General features: G+C 38.3%; 1 protein-coding gene across 7 annotated transcripts in view; it reads right to left on the minus strand.

Moving 5' to 3' along the window:
* The window catches only part of UNC13B (unc-13 homolog B), a 243,450-nt gene that overhangs the window by 136,927 nt on the left and 80,752 nt on the right, over nucleotides 1-25,771 (minus strand). For all 7 annotated transcript variants that reach the window (XM_016960803.4, XM_054658820.2, XM_016960802.4 and 4 more), the window contains exons 6-7: nucleotides 22,867-22,940; nucleotides 7,357-7,414 (exon numbers count right to left, since the gene is read on the minus strand). In XM_016960803.4, the coding sequence (XP_016816292.1) occupies nucleotides 7,357-7,414; nucleotides 22,867-22,940 (132 nt within the window). The remainder of the gene's footprint in view (nucleotides 1-7,356; nucleotides 7,415-22,866; nucleotides 22,941-25,771) is intronic.

Consider the following 25,771-nt stretch of genomic DNA (forward strand, 5'->3'; position numbering starts at 1 on the left):
AGAGCAGTAGCCCAGTGATTTCTGAAAATACTTTGGAAACATCTTATAAATGGCCGCAGAGGATTGATGCTAACACACTGGGTAGTGGAGGGGCCATCCACGTGAAGGAATCTGAGGACTAGGAAGTAATAGAGTCATATGATGTGCTACAGCTGGAAAAGTCCTAGAGATCATCTAGAACACCACCTCCATTTATTACTTCAAGAAACTGAAGTTGACAGTGGGATGACTTCCAAAGTCACAGAGAGACAGCAGCAAACCCAGGTTAAGAACAAGGACTCAACTGGGCTTGGTGGCTCAATGCCTATAATCCCAGCAGTTTTGGAGACCAAGCCAGGCAGATCACTTGAGGTCAGGAGTTCAAGACCAGCCTGGCCAACAAAAATACAAAAATTAGCCGGGTGTGATGACACATGATTGTAGTCCCAGCTACTCGGAGGCTGAGGCAGGAGAATCACTTGAACCAGGGAGACGGAGGTTGCAATGAGCCAAAATCGTGTGACTGCACTCCAGCCTGGGTGACAGAGTGAGAGAGACTCCATCGCAAAAAAAAAAGAAAAAGAATGAACAAGGACTCAATTACTTTTCTTAATAATAACTTTGTTTTTAATTGTAGAGATGGGGGTCTCACTATGTTGCTTGGACTAGTCTTGAACTTCAGCCATAAGTCATCCTCCTGCTGCAGCCTCCCAAAATGCTGAAATTACAAGCATGAGCCACTGTGCCTGGCCAATAATAACTTCTAACTATTAAAAAAAATTTAAGGCCATAATCCCATATCCTAGAGACAAATTTAGTTAATATTTTGATCATTCTTTTCCTAATAATTTTTCTTATAATTGTATAGATGCATTTACATAAGTGTATACATCTGCTCAGGCTGCCATAACAAAATACCATAGGCTGGGGAGCTTAAACAACAACAATTTATTTTCTCACAGTCTGAGGCTGGAAAGCCCAAGGTCAATGTTCCCATAAGGTTTGGTTTCTGGTGAACAGTCTCTTCCTGGCTTGCAGATGGTCACCTTTTTGCTGTGTCCTCACATGGTGGAGAGAGCAAGCTCTGGTGTCTCTTCTTCTTAAATGGGCCCCAGCCCTATCAGATTAGGGCTCCATCCTTATGACCTCATTTAACTTTTATCACTTCCTCACAGGTCCTATGTCCAAATACACTCAAACTGGGGACTAGGGCTTCAACATATGAATTTGGAGGGGACACAATCAAGTTCATAGAATTCTGCCCCAGCCCCCCATAATTCATGTCTTTATCACACGCAAGATACATTCATTCCATCCCAACAGCCCCAAGTCTTAACTCATTCAATTTCCACTTCAAAGTCTAAAGTCCCAAGTCTTATCTAATTATCATCTAAATAAGACGAGTGATCTTGAGTAAAGAGTCATCCTAAAGCGAAATGCATTTCCAGCTATAAACCTGCGAAACCAGACAAGTTATGTGCTTCCAAAATACAATCGTAGGGCAGACATAGGCTAGACATTCCCATTCCAAAAGAGAGAAACAGGGAAGAAAGGAAGGGGTGACAGGTCCTAAGCAAGTCCAAAGCCTACCAAGGTGAATTCCATTAGATCTAAGACTCAAGAATAATTCTCTTTGGCTTGATATATCTGCCTCCTTGGCTTTTCAGGAGCTGCCTCACTGTGATAAGCCTGCCCTCTTACATAATGAAGTAAATGACCTTGCCCCCAGGTCTGTGGTGAGGGGGGCAGCCCTGATGACCTCTGTCACTTTGAGGGTAATTCTTTCCTTTCCCTGGAAAATAGCACAGATTCACAGTCAAATAGCTCTATGGTCCAGTCTTCTAGAACCTAAGAAGTCCAACAGTCTTTCTTCATTCATTTTTGTCCTCTTGCATTTTACTACAAGCAGTAAGGGAAAGCCACATCACATCTTCAAAACATTGCTTAGAAATTGCTTCTGCTAAATATGCAATTTAATTGCTCTCAGGTTCTACCTTCTACAAAACACTAGAACACAATTCAGCCAAGTTCTTTGCCACCTTATAACAAGGATCATCCTTCTTCCAGTTATTTCCTTATTATTAACTGCTTCTATCTGAGATCTCACAAAAATTGCCTTTAATATCTACACTCATACCAACATTCTGATCATGATTAATTACACATTCTCTAAGATGGAAGTTTTCTCTGTAGCTCTCCTCTTTTCTTTCTAAGCCCTCACCAGAATCACCTTTCATGTCCGTATTTCTAACAATAACCCCTTCATGGAAATCTCAGTTTTTTCTAGCATGCACCTCAAAACTTTTCGAGCCTCTACCCATCACCCAGTTCCAAAGCTACTTGCAAATTTTTTGGTATTTGTTTCAGCAACAATCCATCTCTTAGTACCAAAATCTGCAGTAGTCTTCTTGGATTGCCTTAACGAAATACCTTAGACTGGGTGTCTTAAGTAACAGAAATTTATTTCTCACAGTTCTGGAAGCTAGAAAGTCCAAGATCAAGGGGCTGGCTAGCTGATTCAATTCCTGGTGAGGGCTTTCTTCCTGGCTTACAGATGGCTACCTTCTTACTGTGTCCTCACTTGGTAGGGATGGAGCTCTGCTATCTCTTCTTCTTCTTATGAGGGCACCAGCCCTATCAGATTATGACCTCACTTAACCTTTATCACCTACTCACAGGCCCTGTCTTCAAATATAATAATATTGGGGGTTGAGGCTTCAATATATAAATGGGGGGTAGACACAATTAAGTTCCTAGCAATAAGTCTTAAATTGCTTATGTATATATATATACATACACACACACACAGTGAGGGTTTTAAGTTGACCCTTAAATAACATAAGCTTGAACTGCCTGAGTCCTCTTATGGATCTTTTTCAATGAGACAGATAGAAAATGCAGGATGTGAAACCTGCATATACAGAGGGCCAAGTTTTCATATAGGTAGGTTCCTCAGGGCCAAGTGAGGAATTTGAGTATGCACGGATTTTGGTACATGCAGGGGTCCTGGAAGCAATCCCCCAAGTATACTGAGGGATAACTGTAATACTTTTTTTTTTTTTACCAAGTTCCATGAAAATGTTCCTATTATTCAAAGCATGATTTTTAATAAATGCATAATATTCTATCTTAAGGACTATTATTTTTTACTGCTGTTTAACTATTAAGTCATTTTCAAATTTTGCTACTTAAATAATTCTGCAGTGAACATCTTTGCACATATATCTTTGTCTGCTGTGATGACTGAGGATAAATTTCCAGAAATTCAGCTGCTGAGTCAAAGCCTATTCCTATTCAAAGACTTGGTACATATTGCTAAACTGCTTCCCAGAAACCTGTAAGAGGGTATACCCCCATATGAATAGAGATTATAATTAGAATAAACTATTTTTGTAAATAAAAAAAGATCAATGTCATAAATGACCAAAAAGGCAAAGTTTTGTTTTTGTATTGGTTTGGTTTGGTTTGGTTTTTTTTGAGACAGGGTCTCACTCTGTTACCCAGGCTGGGGTGCAGTGGCATGATCACGGCTCACTGCAGCCTCAATCTCCCCAGGCTCAGGTGATCCTCCTGGCTCAGTCTCCCAAGTAGCTGGGACTACAGGTATGCACCACTATGCCTGACTAATTTTTGTATTTTTTTATAGAGATGAGGTTTTGCCATGTTGCCCGGATTGGTCTAGAACTCCTGGGCTCAAGTGATCCACCCGTCTCCACCTTGCAGAGTCCTGGGATTACAGGCGTGAGCCACAGTGCGTGGCCAGATTTTTTTTTATTATATTAAAGAAGACTAGGCCAAGTGCGGTGGTTCATGTCTGTAATCCCAGCACTTTTGGAGGTTGAGGTGGGCGGATCACTAGAGGTCAGGAGTTCAAGAACAGCCTGGCCAACATAGTGAAACCCTGTCTCTACAAAAAATACAAAAAAATTAGCTGGGAGTGGTAGCATGGCCTGTAGTTCTAGCTACTCAGGAGGCTGAGGCAGGAGAATTGGTTGAACCCAGGAGGCAAAGCTTACAGCCAGCCAAGATCATGCCACTGCACTCCAGCCTGGATGATGGAGCAAGACTCCTTCTCAAGAAAGGAAAGAAAGAAAAAAGAGAAAAGTGAAAAGAGAAAAGAAAAAGAAAGGAAAAGGAAAAGGAAAGGAAAGGAAGGGAAAGGAAAGAAGGAAGGAGAGAGAAAGAAAAGAACAAAGAAAAGAAAAGAAGGAACGAAGGAAAGAAGGTAGGTTAAAGAGACAGGACAATAAATGAAATGTATGGTTATTGATTAGATCATGGCGGGGGAAGGCTATGAAAGTATATCAAAGAGATATCTGCACTCCTATGTTTGTTGCAGCAATGTTCGCAATAGGCAAGATTTGAAAGCAGCCTAAGCTTCCATCAACAGATGAATGGAAAAGGAAAATGTAGTACATAAACACAATGTAGTACTATTTATCCATAAAAAAAAAGAATGAGATCCTGTCATTTGCAACAATATGGATGAAACTGGAGGACATTATGTTGTGTGAAATAAGCCAGGCACAGAAAGACAAACTTCACATGTTCTCACTCGTTTGTGGGAGCTAAAAATTAAAACAATTGAATTCATGGAGACAGAGAATAGAAGGATGATTAACAGAGGCTGGGAAGGGGAGTTAGGGGTAAGAGGAGATTAGGGACGGTTAATGCGTACAAAAATAGTTATCTATAATGAGTAAGATCTAGCATTTGCTAGCACAATAGGGTGACTATGGTCAACAATAATTTATTACACATTTTTAAATAACTAAAAGAGTATAACTGGAATATTTGTAACACAAAGAAATGATAAATGCTTGAGGTGATGGATACCCCATTTACCTTGATGTGATTATTACACATTGTATGCCCGTTTCAAAATACTCATGTATTCCATAAATACCTACTATATACCCATAAAAATTAAAAAATAAATAAAATTTTTTAAAATATAAAAAAAAGCTTTCAAAATATTTTTGGGGACAATTAGGGAGTTCTTAATATAGACTGTATTATAGACAATATTACTGTATCAGTCTTAAATTTCTTGATTGTGATCATGGTATTTCAGTTATGTTGACTTTCCTAGCTCTTAGCAGAAACATGCTGATGTGTTATAGCATGTGCAGCTTATAGTCAAATGATTCAGAAAATACTTGTATTTTTGTGTATGTATGTATGGAGACAGAGATAAAGAAACACGAGAGAAAAATAAGAGGGGGATGAGGGAAAGAGCAAATCTGGCAAAATGCTCCTCACTGAACCTAGTAAAGGGTAATGAGCACTCTTGGTACTGTTCTTTCAACTTTTCTATAGGTTTAACATTTCTCAAAATAAAAATATATGAGGGAGCAGGCAAAAGACAAGAATGGCTTATTCATAGAAAAATAAAATAGCCTGTAAACATATGAAAAATGTATGGGAATAAAGTTGCTTGATTATTTAAGGTTTTTTATTTCCTCCTGCCCTCTTGGCATTTGCGCTTTAATCGCTTCAAATGTATTTCATCAATGAGACCAGGAAGGAGTAGGAAGTAAAATCTCAATCTTTACATTTTGCTTCTCATTAGCAGTCGTGGAAAAAGGTTTAAAAGATTTAATCAATCACAATGAACTCATTACAATGAGTTTTGAAAAGGACCTGTAAACCTGAAAACCTGGTTTTCGATTCAGATTCTTCTGACCTCCTATGACCTTAAATGTTCGGTCCTAAACAGCAAAAAACAAAAGTTAGTAATAAATCATATGAAAAATAGGTTTTCTTTAAATAAAGAAAAAAAAGTTCACCTCTACCATTGGCCTTTACTTTTATCAGGAAAGTGGGCCTATAGAATGTACCAAATTGAAGGCAACCAACGGATTCACAAACCATGGACAAAGGTTTTCCTTTTCAGAAACAATATGAAGGAAGCAATATAACACAGTGGTTCACACAGAGGTAGAAGCTACTAAGTCAGATTTTCTGTGTTTGAATATTTACTTCACCAGTTACTAGCTATGTGATTTGTGGCAAATTACTCAATCTATTTATGCTTCAGTTTCCTGATCTCAAAAATAGGAACAACAGTAAAATCTGTCTTTGGGTTGTTGTGAAGTTTAAATAAATTAGAATACTTAAAGTCTCAGAATGGCATCTGGCATACTGTAAGACCTCAATAGTGTTAGCTGCTATGGTTTGTTTGTTTGTTTGTTTTGAAACAGGGTCTTGCTCTGTTGCCCAGGCTGCAGTGCAGTGGCACAATCATGGCTCACTACAGCCTCGATTTCCCAGGCTCATGCCATCCTCCCACCTCAGCCTCCCAAGTATCTGGGACTACAGGCACATGCCATCACACTTGGTTAATTTTTTTTTTTTTTTTTTTTTGGTAGAAATGAGGTATCTGTTTGTTGCCCAAACTGGTCTCAGACTCCTGGGCTCAAGAAATCCTCCTGCCTCAGCCTTCCAAAGTGCTGGGAACCATGCCCAGCCTACAGTTCTTATTATTACTAATATTACAACAACAAATGCTACAATCATTACCATCATCTTCAACTTGTAGTTGATGGAGTTTGGCATGAGATTCAGAAAAAACAGAGCAACACAGAAGTATCACAATCCCCCCCCCCCGCACCCCCCTACACACACACACACACACACACACACACACACACACACACACATATCACAGGTTGAAAAAGTGAAATAGATCAGACTCTAAGTCAGTCCTTTAGTGTCTCAAGCTGTTTTGAGGGAAACTGGGGAGAAGGTAACAATATACCAAAAACGTATGGCTCATTTCAAGAGTTAATCTGTGTGATCTTGACAAATCAATCTCAGGAGAAATAAGTCAATCATTTATCAAATTTTATTGAGGTGTACTATGCATAGGTGTTGAGCCAAATGCAAAGAATATAAAATGGAACAATGTCTATGTCTTTTAAAACTTTGTGTTCATGTCAAAGAAATACATATATGTTATATGATGGATGTGCACACAGTAAAATGGAAGCACACAGGAGAGACCTAAGTTAGACTTGGGAGAAGGAGAAAACAGCACAAAGATTACCCAGAAGTGATGATATTTAAACTGAGCCTTAAAGAATAATAACAGGTAAACAGGGATAGAGGGGGTTAAATCATTCCTCCAGGGGTAGAAGCTAACAAATGTAGAAAAAAAGATGAGCCCTACTCCCCCCATACAAAACCAAAAAACTTCTCCCTAAAGCTAATAGATAGACAGCCATCAGAGAAAGGCGCCTGAACAGATGTGCTTCAGGAATATCTTCTGCTTACACACATGACATCTCCACCCTCCCCAGCTCAGAATAACCCATGTTCGGAGAAGCGACAGAAAGCTACAATTAAAAGAGATTCATAGACAAGTTTCTCACTTACAACACTGGGCGGCAGCAGTGGGCAATGGCTTCCTCTGGCTTTCTTCTTGACTAGAATACTAGAAGCAGAAAGGAGAAAATAAATAAATAAATACAATCAGAAGCCCAAGTAAAGACAGGGAAAAAAAATCACAGCTACCTATAAAAAGCTTTAGTGTTTGGAAACAAAATTTTTATTGAACAGAAACAGAACATCCTGCTCCTATTTTCTCTGTGTGATGTTGACATATAGGCCAGACTATCGGTTATGGCCCTGGCCAAGTGAGACAGGCTAAATAAAGCAGGATAATGAAGAACTGTCCTGACCAAGGGCACCTGGGCACCCACCTAGCTCTGCCAGGCAGCTGTAGAAGGTTTGGCCTTAGAATCCTTAGAATATTTCACAGCCCTCTGAGTTTTCCTGGGGCTAAGGTATAGAAGATTTCCCCATTCAGGTGATGCAAGTGAAAACCTGTCTGGGGCTGTTTTCTCATTTTTAAGTAATAGTGCTTCTTTGCTCATAAGGTCACATGGGAAATAAGTGGAACTTCTTACCTAAGCATGTGGTGCAATATCTGGTATTTATAAGAGTTCCTCTCCCACTAGCACTGTAACCTCCGCCATCCCACCCACCACGACCACCACAAAAACAAGTACACGGTACTGAAGACATAAGAAAATGTTCCATAAAAGGAAAAGAACTATGTCCAAATCTTGAGGATGGGCCCGATTTAGAAGGCAAAACAGGAAGAGAAAAGCACAAACAAATTAACAGAGGTACACAGAGTCTGGAAGACAGCGAGAATAGTCTGTTTCAGGGTCCACTGGAGAATTAGAAAAATGTAACTCGGCCAGGCAACTTGCAAACATGAGATTTGGAGTTCTCATCCTGACGTGGTCACTTATTCATAAGCTATGAGATCTGAGGCAAGTCAATGCTTCTCTAAAACTGCCAATGAATGAGTTACTTATTAACTCAACAAATATTGATTGAGTATCCACTGCGTGCATGGCCTTGTTCTAGGCACTGGCAAAACAGAATTTGTAAATCATGGTAAGAATTCGAACTTTTCTAGTGTACTTAGAAGCCCTTTAGGGTTTTAAGCGTGAGAGAATTATGATTTGATTATACTTTTAAAAGATCAATCTGGCTGCTGTATGAGATGAACTGTAGGGAACATGAGGGTAAATAATTATTGCAATAATCCAGACAAAAGTTGATGGTGTTGCACATAACACTCTCATGAGTATCAGTGGTGAAGAGCATTTCAAATGGTTGGGATCCAAAATACAAAACACTTTTTGTATATAAAATATACTTTATAAGCAATAGAATATGGTTCAAATGTCAGAGGTAGATACTGTTATTACTAATTTCCATGGAGAATAAGTCAAGTACAATGTAAATAATATGATAGCACTAGCAAAATTGCCAATCACAAAAATGTTCAAAACATCTTTTTTTTTTTTTTTTTTTTTTTTTGATACAGATTCTTACTCTTTCCCCCAGGCTGGAGTGCAGTGGAGCTATTTCGGCTCACTGCAACCTTCGCCTCCCGGGTTCAAACAATTCTTGTGCTTCAGCCTCCCGAGTAGCTGGGATTACAGGCGTGAGCCACCAAACATGGCTAATATTTATATTTTTAGTAGAGATGGGGGTTTCACCACATTGGCCAGGCTGGTTTTGAACTCCTGACCTCAGGTGATCCACCCGCCTCAGCCTCCCAAAGTGCTGGGATTACAGGTGTGAGCCACTGCACCCAGCCAGGTTCAAAACATCTTGAAGGTCAAAGATCCACTCCAAAGTAACAAAAGGACTTGGTTATAAATAATAGCCACTACAAATACTTATGATTTTTGTAGACAGTACATAGACATAACCATGAGGGATCCCAAAATTTTAAGTATTAAGAAGAATGCAGACCTAAGAGATCAGAGTAGATATTTTCAGAAGCTATATTTAATGAATCTCTTCCAGGCCCAAAACAGAAAGCTTAAGTCCAACTAGAGTATAATTAATAATGTTAAGACAGCTAAGAAAAAAGCTACAAAATCTGTCTACAAAAAACAGACAGGGATAGTAGAAGAAAGGAAAATTACAGGCCAATTTCATTTATGAATATAGAGACAAAAATCCTAATTAATAGATTACTAGGCCAAATCTATCATATTAAATAAGTGTGTGTAATATTCATATGTGAATATGTATGTATATGTGTGCATACATATGTGTGTTAGCATATAAATGTACATATAGCCTGTCCAGGTGGGTATTAAATGCTAGGCCAGTTCAATGTCTGAAAATCTACTCATATAATTCACCATATTAAACAGATCAAAAGAGAAAAACTATGTGATCAAATAGATGCAGAAAAAGATGTAATAAAACCCCATACTTTTTCATGACAAAAATGCTTAAAAAATAAGAAAGAAAATAGAATTTCCTTAATCTGATAAAGAGTATCTACCAAAATCCATGGCAAACAGCATACTTTAAAACTTATAAAGCAGTCCCCTTACAGTCAGAAGACAGACAAGGCTCTCCACTCTTACAATGTTAAAAATTATACTAGATGTCTTAGGCATTGAATGTTTTAAATAAAAGGTCATGAGAAACAAGAAAAGTCTGAGAAAATACTACAACCAAGAGAAGCCTAAGGAGACATGACAACTAAGTGTAATGCAATATCCTGGATGAGATCCTGAAACAACAAAAAAGACTCAAGGTAAAAACTGAGGAAATCTGAATAAACTATGGAATTTTAGCTTTATTTTTTAGTTAATAAAATAAATAAAAAATACTCTTTAGTTAATAATAATGTATCAATATTAGTTCATTAATTGTAACAAATGTATCACACTAATGAAACTGCCTTTGCAAAAATCATAACTAAGGAAAGTATGACAGTGAAAGAAATCAGATCTAACCAGTTCCATCTTGCTTCTAACCGTTAAGCTGTCCTTGTTCATTCCTGGGCATAGGCTGGACTAACTTCGGGAAGGAATTCAGTTCATGGTTTTGACTCTGAAACAAAACTGATAATAGCTATTTTCCAAAAAGACCCCCTTCTTGCCCGGGGACCAGTCTGCCTTTGCAGGACTAACAAATTAGCTACAAGATTAGAAATCACTTTAGGGGTCATGCAGCCTCTGGCTCCAAGAGTCTGAACCTCCCCAAATTGCTTCTGGGAATAACATCACTATTATAAAACCTAAGATCCGTGCTTGAGATATTTTGCAGACCCTGCACTAGATCAATCAGCTGACACCACCCATCTGGCCCAACCAGTTCTGCCATCCCACCCAGGAACAGAAGACAGCAAGAAAAACTCACTTCTACCTGCTATGATTCCATCTCCGACCTAACCAATCAGCATTCCCCACTTCCCAAACTCCTACCTGTCAAATTATCTTTAAAAACTCTGATGCCCGAATGCTCCGGGAGACTGATTTGAGTAATAATAAAACTGCAGTCTCCTGCACAGCTGGCTCTGAGTGAATTACTCTTTCTCCTCTGCAGTTCCCCTGTCTTCATAAATCAGCTCTGAATAGGCAGCACACAAGGTGAACCCGCTGGGCAGTTACACTAATGTAAGATGTTAATAATAAGGGAAACTATAAGATGGGGTGGGGGAGGGGATAAATATCTGCTCAATATTTCTATAAATCTAAAACGTCTAAAAAATGAAGTCTGTTAATAAAAATATATGCATAAACAGGCCCAGCACAATGGCTCACGCCTGTAATCCCAGCACTTTGGGAGTCCAAGGCAGGCGGATCACTGGAGTGCCACTGCACTCCAGCCTGGGTGAAAGAGTAAGAATCTGTCTAAGAAAAAATATATATTTTATATATATATAATATACATATTATTATACATAATATATATTATATTATATATACATATATTAATATATAATGTATTATATAATATATATTATATTATATATATTAATATATATAATATATTATATATGTATATTAGATATTATATATGTATATTATATATAATATATATAAATAATGTATAAACAATTCAACACTTAGAAAAATAAAGCGTAAGGACTAGGAGAAAAAAACTGTAATTTAAAGATGCAAAACCTAGTCACACAGAAAATCTAAGGGAATCTTTAAACTATCAGAACTATTAATAATAAGAGTTGATGAGTAAGATCAATACTTTAAAAAGATGAGCAGCAAAGCATTTACTTATAATAGTAATGTGATAACCGACTAGAAAATGTAATTTTTAGAATGTACCATTTGCAACAATTAGGGAAAAAAAATCTAACAAAAGTAGTATAACACCTACATGGAGAAAAAATATACACCCCTCTGCTATAGTCTGAATGTTTGTATCCTACCACCCCTGCCCCCACCAAAAATTCACCTGTGTGATGGTACTAGGAGGTAGGGCCTTTGGGAGATGATTAGGTCATAAGGGTGGAGACTTCATGAATGGCATAAGCACCCTTACAAAAGAGGCTCCAGAGAGCATGCTTCCATCACATGAGAACACAGCAGGGTGCTGTCTGTGAACCAGGAAATGGGCCCTCACCAGACAATGAATGTGCCAGTGCCTTGATTTTAGACTTCCCATCCTCCAGAACTATAAGAAATAAGTCTCTGTTGTTTATAAGCTATCCAGTTTGCGTTGTTATAGCAATCCAAATAGACTAAGAAATCCCCTATAGCACTTCTCACCTTCTAATACTCAACTATATTTATTATATTTCTTGCTTACTGTCTGATTCTGCCTATGTGATCCATGAGCGTAGGGATCTTCAACCGCTGATGTATATTAAACACAGAATAGTGCATGGTACCTGATGCGTAATAACTGATTTGGTGAATAAATGAATAAATCTCACCAATAAACAGGAAAATACAAATTAAAACAATTTCTATACTTGTTAGATTAACAAAAATTTAAAATCTGATAACATCAAGTATCAGTAAGGAAACAGTGAAATAGGAAAAGGGTAAATGTAAATTGGCACAATCACTTCAGAAAGCAATTTAGTAATATCTACTAAGGTTGAACAGAGCATATCCTACAACCAAGCAACTATCCTTCCAGATATACACCCAGAGACTCTCTCAAATACAAGCATAGAGAAACAGGTCCAGAAATGTTCACTGCAGCATGCATTTATAATAGTGAAAACCTAATTGCCCATGAGTAGGCAAAGTAATACAGTGTGGTACAATCCAACTCTGTAAAGTGGTAGGTGCCCAAATCAGTCTTGATTAGCACTTCTAGGCCCACGAGGTGTATGGGAAACGTTACACACTGTAGAATAAAAAAGTTAGACTCTATATTGTATTTTTAAAATGATTTTGCAGCAAGTATGATGAAATCTTAATAATTAGTGAATCTTAGGGGTAGGTATACACATGGGTTTCCTTTTATTATTCCTGTATTTGTATGTATACTTAAATTTTTTTCATGATAAAAATAGAAAAAGAGAAGAGAAAAAAGCCAACTTGAAGAAATTCCCATTAACCAAAGATGAGATCATTTTAGTATCAAAAAGAATGTCCAGCCTGGGCAACATAGCAAGACCCCACCTCCCCAAAAAAATTAAAAACTAGCTAGGTGCGGTGATGTGTGCCTGTAGTCTCTGCTACTTGGGAAGCTGAACTGGGAGGATCACTTGAACCTAGATATTCCAGGATGTAGTGAGCTATGATTGTGCCACTGCACTCCAGCCTGGACAACAGAGCAAGACCCTGTCTCCAAAAAAGAATGATTGCAATGGGCTGAAATACATTATCAAATATACCCAAATTTATAAATACATAGTAATATTCCATTTAAAAAAGAAAATAACTTACTGGTCACCTTGAGAAGTTGCTGAGGCAACAGTTCATTATTCTAAAAATATAAAAGAGAATGTTTTTCTTATACAGACTATATTTCTGTGAACTGAATAGCTGGTAAGAGAAAAAAAAATTTTTTTTTTCTTTTGAGACAGAGTCTCGCTCTGTTGCCCAGGCTGGAGGGCAGTGGTGCAATCTCAGCTCACTGCAAGCTCCGCCTCCTGGGTTCACACCAATCTCCTGCCTCAGCCTCCCAAGTAGCTGGGACTACAGGCACCTGCCAACACGCCCGGCTAATTTTTTGTATTTTTAGTAGAGACGGGGTTTCACTGTGTTAGCCAGGATGGTCTCGATCTCCTGACCTCGTGATCCGCCCGTCTCGGCCTCCCAAAGTGCTGGTATTGAGAAAATTTTTTTTATAGACAAATCATAGCTAATAAATGCTGAAGGAATAATATAATTAGACTATCAGACCAGCCACAGTGGCTTCCGCCTGAAATCCCAGCACTTTGGGAGGCCGAGGTGGGCAGATCACTTGAGGCCAGGAGTTTGAGACCAGCCTGGGCAACAAGGTGAAACCCTGTCACTATAAAAAAAATACAAAAATTAGCCAGGCATGGTAGTGCACGCCTGTAATCTCAGCTACTCAGGAGGCTGAGGAACTCAGGAGGCAGAGACTGCAGCACCACTGCACGCCAGCCTGGGTGACAAAGTAAGACTGTCTCAAATAAAAATAAATAAATAAAAGAAAGAAAGAAAATCATCATTTTTCAGACTCTAATAAAATAGTCATTATTATTTGCAGCTAAAACCATTAGATGAAAAGCTGATGGGAAAACATCATAATGAATGAAATGGGCTGACAGTACTTGAATCCACTGTTGAATTTTAACATCACCTCTATCACAAAAATGAACTATAACCTAATCTTCAAACTAATAGATGCACTTTTCAGTTTAAAGGAAATAAGAGAGATAAAGGAACACAGTAAATAAAACCTGGGGACACAATCAGCAAAATCCAGAATGTGCAGAAGTCTACAAAACAGATGAGGGTAAGTGAATGATTTTACAGCTAAGATGATTTAAGGAGCTGAGCTTGGTGTCCCATGCTTGTAAACTCAGCACTTTGGGAGGCCAAGGCGGGCAGATCGCTTGAGCACAGAAGTTTGCAACCAGCCTGGGCAAATGGTGAAACACCATCTCTACAAAAAATACAAAAATAAAATAAAGTAAAATGATTTAAGAGACATGACAGCCAAATGGGCGCATCTTATCTGGCTCTTGAAATGAAAAAATCAACTATGAAAACACATCTTCTAGATAATAAAGAAAATTGAAAAGACTAGGTATTGGATGACACTAAGAAATTATTAAGTTCAGTGTGATAATGGCATTGTGGTTTTTTTTTTAAAAAGCATTATCTGTTAGAGATCTATATTGATATATTTATGGGTGAGACAAGATAATACCTAGGATTGTTTTTTGTTTTTGATAGGGAATCTCGCTCTATCACTCAGCCTGGAGTGCAGTGATGTGATCTCGGCTCACTGTAGCCTCTGCCTCCTAGGTTCAAGTGATTCTCCTGCCTCAGCCTCCCAAGTAGGTGGGAATACATGTTCCCGCCACCACGCCCAGCTAATTTTTGTATTTTTAGTAGAGGTGGGTTTTCACCATGTTGGTCAGGCTGGTCTTGAAATCCTGACCTCAAGTGATCTGACCACCTCGGCCCCCCAGAGTGCTGGGATAACTGGCATGAGCCACCACACCCAGCTGGATTGGTTTTAAAATACTCCAGCAAAAAATGGAAGAGTAGGCCGGGCGCGGTGACTCACGCCTGTAATCCCAGCACTTTGGGAGGCCGAGGCGGGTGGATCACGAGGTCAGAGGATCGAGACCGTCCTGGCTAACACGGTAAAACCCTGTCTCTACTAAAAGATACAAAAAATTAGCTGGGTGCGGTGGCGGGTGCCAGTAGTCCCAGCTACTCCGGAGGCTGAGGCAGGAGAATGGCGTGAACCTGGGAGGTGGAGCTTGCAGTGAGCAGAGATCGCGCCACTGCACTCCAGCCTGGGCAACAGAGTGAGACTCCTCAAAAAAAAAAAAAAAAAAAGGAAGAGTAACTCTACATTTTTTCATGTTTCAAAATTTCCATAATAAAAAAGTTTTTAAATGGAATAGCAACCAAAATGAGAGACTACTTCATACATGCTAAGAATCGAAGAATGGATATAATAAAAAAGATAATAACAAGTGTTGACAAGAATATGAAGAAATTGAAACCCTTATACACTGCTGGTAGGAGTATAAAATGTCACAGCCACTTTGGAAAATAGGCTGGCAGTCTATCAGTTAAATGCAGAGTTACCATGTGATCTAGCAATTCCACTCCCAAGTCATACGCAAGAGAAGTGAAAACATATGTCCACACAACATTTTGTATATAAACCTTCGAAGCAGCATTATCCATAACAGCTAACAAGCAGAGAAACAACCCAACTGTCCATCAACTAATGAATGAATTTAAAATGTACTACATCCATACAATGGAATGTTATTTAGCAATAAAAAGGAATTTATTTACATGGTAAAACAAGAATGAAACCTTGAAAACATTACGCTAAGTGAAAGAAAACAAAGGACCACATGTTATATAATTTCATTTATATGAAATGCACAGAATAGGTCCATAGAGACAGAAGGTTGATTAGTGGTTGTATAGGGCTGAGGAGGATAGGGAAGAATGGAGGCTGATGGCTAAGGGCACAGGGTTTCTTTATGGGGCAATGAAAATATTCAAAATTCTGGTGATATCCATGGGCACAACTATGAAGCTAGTAAAAGCCACTGAATTGTAAGCTTTAAATGAGTGAACTGTATGGTATATATAAATTATATTTCAACAAAGCTGCTAAAAAGATAAACAGCACAGTGGAAGAAAGACGAAAGATAAAAACTTAGTGAATGCCATACCCTAGAATAAAAACAGAAGGCAAAAATCTGATTTGGAGTTGTGGTGATATCCATAGGGCACAACTATGAAGATACTGAAAGCCACCGAATTGTAAGCTTTAGATGAGTGAACTGTACAGTATATAAAAATTATATTTCAATAAAACTGCTAAAAAGATAAGCAGCACAGTGGAAGAGAGGATGAAAGATGAAAATGTAGTGAGTGCCATACCCTAGAATAAAAACAGAAAGCAACAAAGATACTCCTCGAGAAGAGCAACTCCAAGACACATAATTGTCAGATTCACCAAAGTTGAAATGAAGGAAATAATGTTAAGGGCAGCCAGAGAGAAAGGTCGGGTTACCCACAAAGGGAAGCCCATCAGAATAACAGCGGATCTCTCAGCAGAAACTCTACAAGCCAGAAGAGAGTGGGGGCCAATATTCAACATTCTTAAAGAAAAGAATTTTCAACCAGAATTTCATATCCAGCCAAACTAAGCTTCATAAGTGAAGGAGAAATAAAATACTTTACAGACAAGCAAATGCTGAGAGATTTTGTCACCACCAGGCCTGCCCTACAAGAGCTCCTGAAGGAAGCACTAAACATGGAAAGGAACAACCGGTACCAGCCACTGCAAAAACAGGCTAAATTGTAAGGACCATCGATGCTAGGAGAAACTGCATCAACTAATGAGCAAACTAACCAGCTAACATCATAATGACAGGATCAAATTCACAAGTAACAATATTAACCTTAAATGTAAATGGGCTAAATGCTCTAATTAAAAGACACAGACTGGCAAATTGGATAAAGAGTCAAGACTCATCAATGTCCTGTATTCAGGAAGCCCGTCGCATGTGCAGACACACACATAGACTCAAAATTAAGGGATGGAGGAAGATCTACCAAGCAAAAGGAAAACAAAAAAAGGCAGGGGTTGCAATCCTAGTCTCTTATAAAACAGACTTTAAACCAACAAAGATCAAAAGAGACCAAGAAGGCCATTACATAATGGTAAAGGGATCAATTCAACAAGAAGAGCTAACTATCTTAAATATACATGCACCCAATACAGGAGCACCCAGATTCATAAAGCAAGTCCTTAGAGACCTACAAAGAGACTTAGACTCCTACACAATAATAATGGGAGACTTTAACACCCCACTGTCAACAATAGACAGCTCAACGAGACAGAAAGTTAACAAGGATATCCAGGAATTGAACTCAGCTCTGCACCAAGCAGATCTCATAGACATCTACAGAACTCTCCACCCCAAATCAACAGAATATACATTCTCCTCAGCACCACACCGCACTTACTCTAAAATTGACCACATAGTTGGAAGTAAAGCACTCCTCAGCAAATGTAAAAGAACAGAAATTATAACAAACTGTCTCTCAGACCACAGTGCAATCAAACTAGAACTCAGGAGTAATAAACTCATTCAAAACCGCTCAACTACATGGAAACTCAACAACCTGCTCCTGAATGACTACTGGGTACATAACGAAATGAAGGCAGAAATAAAGATGTTCTTTGAAACCAACGAGAACAAAGACACAACAAACCAGAATCTCTGGGACACATTCAAAGCAATGTGTAGAGGGAAATTTATAGCACTAAATGCCCACAAGAGAAAGCAGGAAAGATCTAAAATTCACACCCTAACGTCACAATTAAAAGGACTAGAGAAGCAAGAGCAAACACATTCAAAAGCTAGCAGAAGGCAAGAAATAACTAAGATCAGAGCAGAACTGAAGGAGATAGAGACACAAAAAGCCCTTCAAAAAAAATCAATGAATCCAGGAGCTGGTTTTTTGAAAAAATCAACAAAATTGATAGACTGCTAGCAAGACTAATAAAGAAGAAAAGAGAGAAGAATCAAATAGACGCAGTAAAAAATGATAAAGGAGATATCACCACTGATCCCACAGAAATACAAACTACCATCAGAGAATACTATAAACACCTCTATGCAAATAAACTAGAAAATCTAGAAGAAATGGATAAATTCCTCGACACATGCACCATTCCAAGAATGAACCAGGAAGAAGTTGAATCCCTGAATAGACCAATAACAGGCTTTGAAATTGAGGCAATAATTAATAGCTTACCAACCAAAAAAAGTCCAGGACCAGACAGATTCACAGCCGAATTCTACCAGAGGTACAAGGAAGAGCTGGTACCATTCCTTCTGAAACTATTCCAATCAATAGAAAAAGAGGGAATCCTCCCTAACTCATTTTATGAGGCCAGCATCATCCTGATACCAAAGCCTGGCAGAGACACAACAAAAACAGAGAATTTTAGATCAATATCCCTGATGAACATCGATGCAAAAATCCTTAATAAAATACTGACAAACTGAATCCAGCAGCACATCAAAAAGCGTATCCACCATGATTAAGTGGGCTTCATCCCTGGGATGCAAGACTGGTTCAACATACGCAAATCAATAAATCTAATTCAGCATATAAACAGAACCAAAGACAAAAACCACATGATTATCTCAAGAGATGCAGAAAAGGCCTTTGACAAAATTCAACAGCCCTTCATGCTAAAAACTCTCAATAAATTAGGTACTGATGGGACGTATCTCAAAATAATAAGAGCTATCTATGACAAACCTACAGCCAATATCATACTGAATGGGCAAAAACTGGAAGCATTCCCTTTGAAAACTGGCACAAGGCAGGGATGCCCTCTCTCACCACTCCTATTCAACACAGCGTTGGAAGTTCTGGCCAGGGCAATCAGGCAGGACAAAGAAATAAAGGGTATTCAATTAGAAAAAGAGGAAATCAAATTGTCCCTGTTTGCAGATGACATGATTGTATATCTAGAAAACCCCACTGTCTCAGCCCAAAATCTCCTTAAGCTGATAAGCAACTTCAGCAAAGTCTCAGGATACAAAATCAATGTGCAAAAATCACAAGCATTCCTGTACACCAATAACAGACAAACAGAGAGCCAAATCATGAGTGAACTCCCATTCACAGTTGCTTCAAACAAAATAAAATACCTAGGAATCCAACTTACAAGGGATGTGAAGGACCTCTTCAAGGAGAACTACAAACCACTGCTCAAAAAAATAAAAAAGGATATAAACAAATGGAAGAACATTCCATGCTCATGAATAGGAAGAATCAATATCATGAAAATGGCCATACTGCCCAAGGTAATTTATAGATTCAATGCCATCCCCCCATCAAGCTACCAATGACTTTCTTCACAGAATTGGAAAAAACTACTTTAAAGTTCATATGGAACCAAAAGAGAGCCCACATTGCCAAGTCAATCCTAAGCCAAAAGAACAAAGCTGGAGGCATCACGCTACCTGACTTCAAACTATATTACAAGGCTACAGTAATTAAAACAGCATGGTACTGGTACCAAAACAGAGATATAGATCAATAGAACAAAACAGAGCCCTCAGAAGTAATACCACACATCTACAACCATCTAATCTTTGACAAACCTGACAAAAACAAGAAATGGGAAAAGGATTCCCTATTCAACAAATGGTGCTGGGAAAACTGGCTAGCCATATGTAGAAAGCTGAAACTGGATCCCTTCCTTACACCTTATACAAAAATTCATTCAAGATGGATTAAAGACTTAAATGTTAGACCTAAAATCATAAAAACCCTAGAAGAAAACCTAGGCAATACCATTCAGGACATAGGCATGGGCAAGGACTTCATGACTAAAACACCAAAAGCAATGGCAACAAAAGCCAAAATTGACAAATGGGATCTAATTAAACTAAAGAGCTTCTGCACAGCAAAAGAAACTACCGTCAGAGTGAACAGGCAACCTAGAGAATGGGAGAAAATTTTTGCAATCTACTCCTCTGACAAAGGGCTAATATCCAGAATCTACAAAGAACTCAAACAAATTTACAAGAAAAAAAAAACAACCCCATCAACAAGTGGGCAAAGGATATGAACAGACGCTTCTCAAAAGAAGACATTTATGCAGCCAACAGACACATGAAAAAATGCTCATCATCACTGGCCATCAGAGAAATGCAAATCAAAACCACAATGACATACCATCTCACACCAGTTAGAATGGCAATCATTAAAAAGTCAGGAAACAACAGGTGCTGGAGAGGATGTGGAGAAATAGGAACACTTTTACACTGTTGGTGGGACTGGAAACTGGTTCAACCATTGTGGAATACAGTGTGGCGATTCCTCAGGGATCTAGAACTAGAAATACCATTTGACTCAGCCATCCCATTACTGGGTATAGACCCAAAGGATTATAAATCATGCTGCTATAAAGACACATGCATGCGTATGTTTATTGCGGCACTATTCACAATAGCAAAGACCTGGAACCAACCCAAATGTCCAACAATGATAGACTGGATTAAGAAAATGTGGCACATATACACCATGGAATACTATGCAGCCGTAAAAAATGATGAGTTCATGTCCTTTGTAGGGACATGGATGAAGCTGGAAACCATCATTCTCAGCAAACTATCGCCAAGGACAAAAAACCAAACATCGCATGTTCTCACTCACAGGTGGGAATTGAACAATGAGAACACTTGGACACAGGAAGGGGAACATCACACACTGGGGCCTGTTGTGGGGTGGCGGGAGGCGGGGAGGGATAGCATTAGGAGATATACCTAATGTAAATGACGAGTTAATGGGTGCAGCACACCAACATGGCACATGTATACATATGTAACAAACCTGCACATTGTGCACATGTACCCTAAAACTTAAAGTATAAAAATAATAAAATTTTTAAAAAAACACAGAAAGCAAAAATCTGATATGCAGTTGGGAACCACAGACCAAGAACCATTATTATTAGAACTTATAAAATTCCACAATTTTTGTATAAGTTATATTTGGTTTTTAAATTGTTTTAATCCCTTCTTCTGAATCTGTATAATGACACAGAGCAAAGCCTATAAAACGAAAAGTACAACATGCTTCTTTACTAGGAAAACAAAGATGATGGCAGTCTGAAAGGCTGAATACCACTCCACAGCCAGGCTTGGGAAGAACGAAAACACAAAGTAAAGTACATGCAAAGACAGCACAAATGCTCAGAGTTACTAAGTGGAGAAAGAGGACTGGAGCTTTCAACAATGAAGAAAAGTTAGGATGTTGGTGTGGACATGAGAAGAGTTATACAGCTTAATAACAGAAAGCCTACCAAGAACAAAGGAGGTAACGGAAAACCCTGAAAAGAGTAGATGTTGCTTGTCCCAAATGCCATTTCTTCATCTTTCATTTAACTCACTGTGGGTTGAACTATGTCCTAAAAGATATGTTAGACTTCTAACCCTAAGTATCTGTGAATATGACCTTATTTGGAAACAAGGTCTCTGCAGATATAATCAAATTAATTCAATGACTGTTGTTCTTACAAGAAAAATGGAAATTTAGACACAGACACACAGAGACAGGAGAATGCATTGTGAAGACACAGACAGACACACAGGGAGGCACATTACAACAGAGGCAGAGATTAGAATGATACATCTACAAGCTAAGGAACAGCAAGGACTGCCAGCAACCATCAGTGGTAGGAGGAGAGTACAGGATGCTTCCTCCTTCAGAGCCTCTAGACGGAGCTGAACTTATCCTGCTGACAGCCTAATTTCAGACTTCCAGTCTACAGAACTGTGTGAAAACAAATTTTGGTTGCTGTAAGTCACCTAGTTTGTGGTACTTTGTGATGGCAGCTGTAGGAAACAAATACAGTCATCAAACCACTGCATTTTGGCTTTCTGTACTAGTCTATGGATGTATACTCGTCATCAATCACCAAATCCAATAGCTCTATTTCATAATTCACTTGATTTAACATGTGATACTGTCAAGAATTTCTGCCTTGAATCTCTTTTTTTCTTTGTTCCATTAATCTTTCCTGGTTATCTTATTCTCTCTCTTTAAGGTTGCCCTTTCTCAGTCTCCTTTGTTTCTCAGAATTCTATGTCTAAGGTTTCCCAAGATTTTGTTCCTGTTCTTTAATACTGTCTCCATACGCTCTACCTGAGCAAGTTTTTCCATTCCTATGACTTCAATTGTTACTAATATATTAATGAAGCTCTATGCCTACAGCTCTCTACCCATTCAAACCTCAACTTCAAATTATCTCATGAAATTGTTTATCAACAATTTCTGCTGAAATATCCTCTGGCACTCAAAGTATATCTTATAATCAGACCCATTTTTTAGTAGCCCACATGTCCAAAATAAACAAATTTATCATCTTTTCCCTCCATCAGCAATAACAAAAACATTCTCCAATCCTGATGCCCCAGGTTGAGCTGAATGCGTTCTCTTATACACACCAGCCTCATCTCTGGAGGTAAGTTAGGACCAGCAAGAACAAACAATGCAATAGCCTAAACATCCTCAAAAACAGGACACAAATAAAAATAATATCCAAAAAACTGAGAGACAGTAGAAGCAAAAGAAATGCCTCCAACTCACAGGTGTAACAAAAGAGGACAGATTCCCTGGTACAAGCTCCTTCTCTAAGAGTCTACAGCCAGACTAGTACCACAGTATGGGAGAGTGGGAAGAACAGAATAAATGGGAGATGGAACCTTCTAGTGACATTTCAGGCAATCTTCTAGCTGCCTTTTTTCTTTAATGCAATTTAAGTGATTTCATTCTCAGGACAACATGCTCTTGGGCCCCTCCCTGGGCAACCTATAAAGAGCACTGGAGATTTTCCCCCATCTCTCTATACTGCAAATAAGGCTGCTCCTACCTCATTGTCAGCTCCCAAGGCATTGATTTGCTCCCATTTGTAGGTCCAATATCTGGCTTCCTCCTCTGGGATATCTACCATAAAAAAAAGAAGAAAAAGAAAAGAAATCACATCAGCAGGTAATAAATCATCAGCAGATAACACTTTACTCTGTCTAATGACTAAAGTCAGAAGGTGGTAGTAATGCACAAGTTTTAACTGATGGTTTGGTTCTTGTCATGAACATTATCTTTACTCTTCACAAAAACCAATACAATGTACTGTTATTCCCATTGTTATTTTGTAGATGAAGAAGCTGAAGCTCAGAGAGCTAAAATAATCTGGTCAGGGTCACAGTTTATAAAGAGATGAGCCATGATTCAAACCATGGTTTGTATGATTCCAAAAACTACATTCTTTCTATGTAACCATACTACCTTCCCCCTCAGCAAGACCAAAACCATCCAAAGGATTAGCTTAGAAGAAAAGTTACATGCTGAGATATTGAGATGCTCAAAATTCAAAGGTTTTCTCCCAAAAAAATTAAAAGTAGAATTACCATGTGACATAGTTCTCCCACTTTGGATTATATATACGAAAGAGGTGAAAGCAGGATCTCAAAGAGATATGTGCACACCCAAGTTCCTAGTAGCATTATTCACAATAGCCAAGAGTTGAAGCAACCCAACTGTCCACTAATGGATGAAAGGATTAACAAAATGAGAGATTTACATACAACGGAGCATTATTCAGCCTTAAAAGGAAGAAAATCCTGCCACATGCCATAACATGGATAAACTTTGAGGATATTACACTAAATGAAATGAGTCCATCACAAAAAAGACAAATACTGTATGATTTCACTTCTCTAAGGTAACTAAAGTAGTCAAATTCACAGAAAAGAAAGAATGGTCGTTGCCAGTGGCTGTGGGGAGGGGGAAATGAGAAGTTGTTTGATGGAGACAGAGTTTTAGTTTTGCAAGGTGAAAAAGTTCTGGATATCTGTTGCACAACAATGTGAATGTACTTAACACTAGTGAACTGTACACTTAAAAATGGTTAAGATGCTAAATTTTCAGTTATGTCTCTTACCACAATTAAAAATTTTTTAAAAGAAGCTATTAAAAAATACTCATAGGTTTTATGCCTGGAAAATATTAGATGCTCAAATATTTGTTAAGTGAGTCTCTAAGTGAAAATATTTGAATTCTTAAAAAATAATGGTATAATGGTATACCCTCATTCCTAAACATTTTACATTGACTATAACAACTTCTCCCCAAAACTCACCTTTTAAAAACATCAAGTATGACCATCTAACCAGCACTGAAGAGAAACACTCAGGCAATATATGGATCATATCAACTTCAGAGACATTTCAACAGATACACTTTCTAGTAGCCACATGAATAAAGCAAATATAGCCCTTTCCTTTCTCCTTTGTTCCACCTGTCCAAAACTTCAGCTCCTTCCCTTCAACTAGCTCTTTAACAACTGGTAGCAATATTTCAAAGTCTTATTTAAAAACACTTACACACACCTTCAAATAGTCTACAACGTAATTTGTATAGTGCTTTCTCATGCATATGGTACACCCATAAAATGGTATACTATGCACCTGTTACAAAGAAGGAGAGTGGGAAGTGCAAGGTGGAAGAGGAGCTGCTGCTGCTGCGGGTCTATATGCTCTGATGTGGGATGATTCACCAAGATATACTAAGTGCAAAACAGCAAGGCACAGGGAATGTGTTAGAATATGCTACTATTTGCGTTTTAAAAAGAAGATGGTGGTGTGTGTGTGTGTGTGTGCGCGCTTATATTCAGAAACTGACTCTGGAACGATACACAAGAAAGTATTAATAGTGGTAGCCTATAGGAAGAAAATGGATTTCTGAAGGGACTTTTCACTGGATAACTTTTTAAACCATTATTAATTTATTCCTGCCTCATTCCACAAAAATAGTTTTAAGAAAAAAAAAATAGAGAGATACAAGCATGTTTATTGCAGTGCTATTTATAACAGTACAAACTTCAAACAATCAAAATACCCAACAGGAAGTGGTTAAATGTATTATACAAATAGTTAAAAGTAAAAGCCCAGGCTCTAGAGTCAGACCATGGCCAAAATACTTAAATACTCTCTGTCATAGTTTGCTTATCTCTAAAGTGGGGAATAACAGTTGGGCCTGCCTCAAAGGACTGAAATGAGGATTACTGAGCTAACATATGTAAATACTTAGTGACATGCCCACCAACACACAATAATTCACCATAAATGTTACTTTGTTATTATTGATTTTTTTTTTTTTTTTTTTGAGACAGAGTCTTGCTCTATTGCCTAGGCTGGAGAGCAGCGGCGGAATCTCGGCTCACTGCAACCTCCATGCCTCCTGGGTTCAAGTGATTCTCCTGCCTCAGCCTCCTAAGTAGCTGAGATTACAGGCGCACGACACCTTGCCCAGCTAATTTTTTGTATTTTTAGTAGAAATGGGGTTTCACCATGTTGGTCAGGCTGGTCTTGAACTCCTGACCTCATGATCCACCCACCTCAGCCTCCCAAAATGCTGGGATTACAGGTGTGAGCCACCATGCCAGGCCCTGATTTTTAAATAAAATCAACTACTAAAAGTAGAAGAATAATGTCTATTTTATATAACATTTGTAACTATGTAATTAGTGAGTGAAATCAGTCAAAAAGTAATACAACATTAAAAAAACAACCATTTAAAGTCTCTGGAAATGGTTCTAAGTGCATACAGCAAAAGAAAAAACATTTATTCAAGAATATCTACTAAAATTTGGTGAAAATGGTCAATATCTGTGGTATTTGAACCAAGACCCACTCCCTCCAATTGATTTTCCCTTCACTTGCAGCTTGGTCTACAGTCCCACAAGAAAGACTTCCTTTCTATTTTTCTGAAATAAT

The sequence above is a fragment of the Pan troglodytes genome, chromosome 11 (genome assembly GCF_028858775.2).
Source record: "Pan troglodytes isolate AG18354 chromosome 11, NHGRI_mPanTro3-v2.0_pri, whole genome shotgun sequence".
Classification (NCBI taxonomy): domain Eukaryota; kingdom Metazoa; phylum Chordata; class Mammalia; order Primates; family Hominidae; genus Pan; species Pan troglodytes.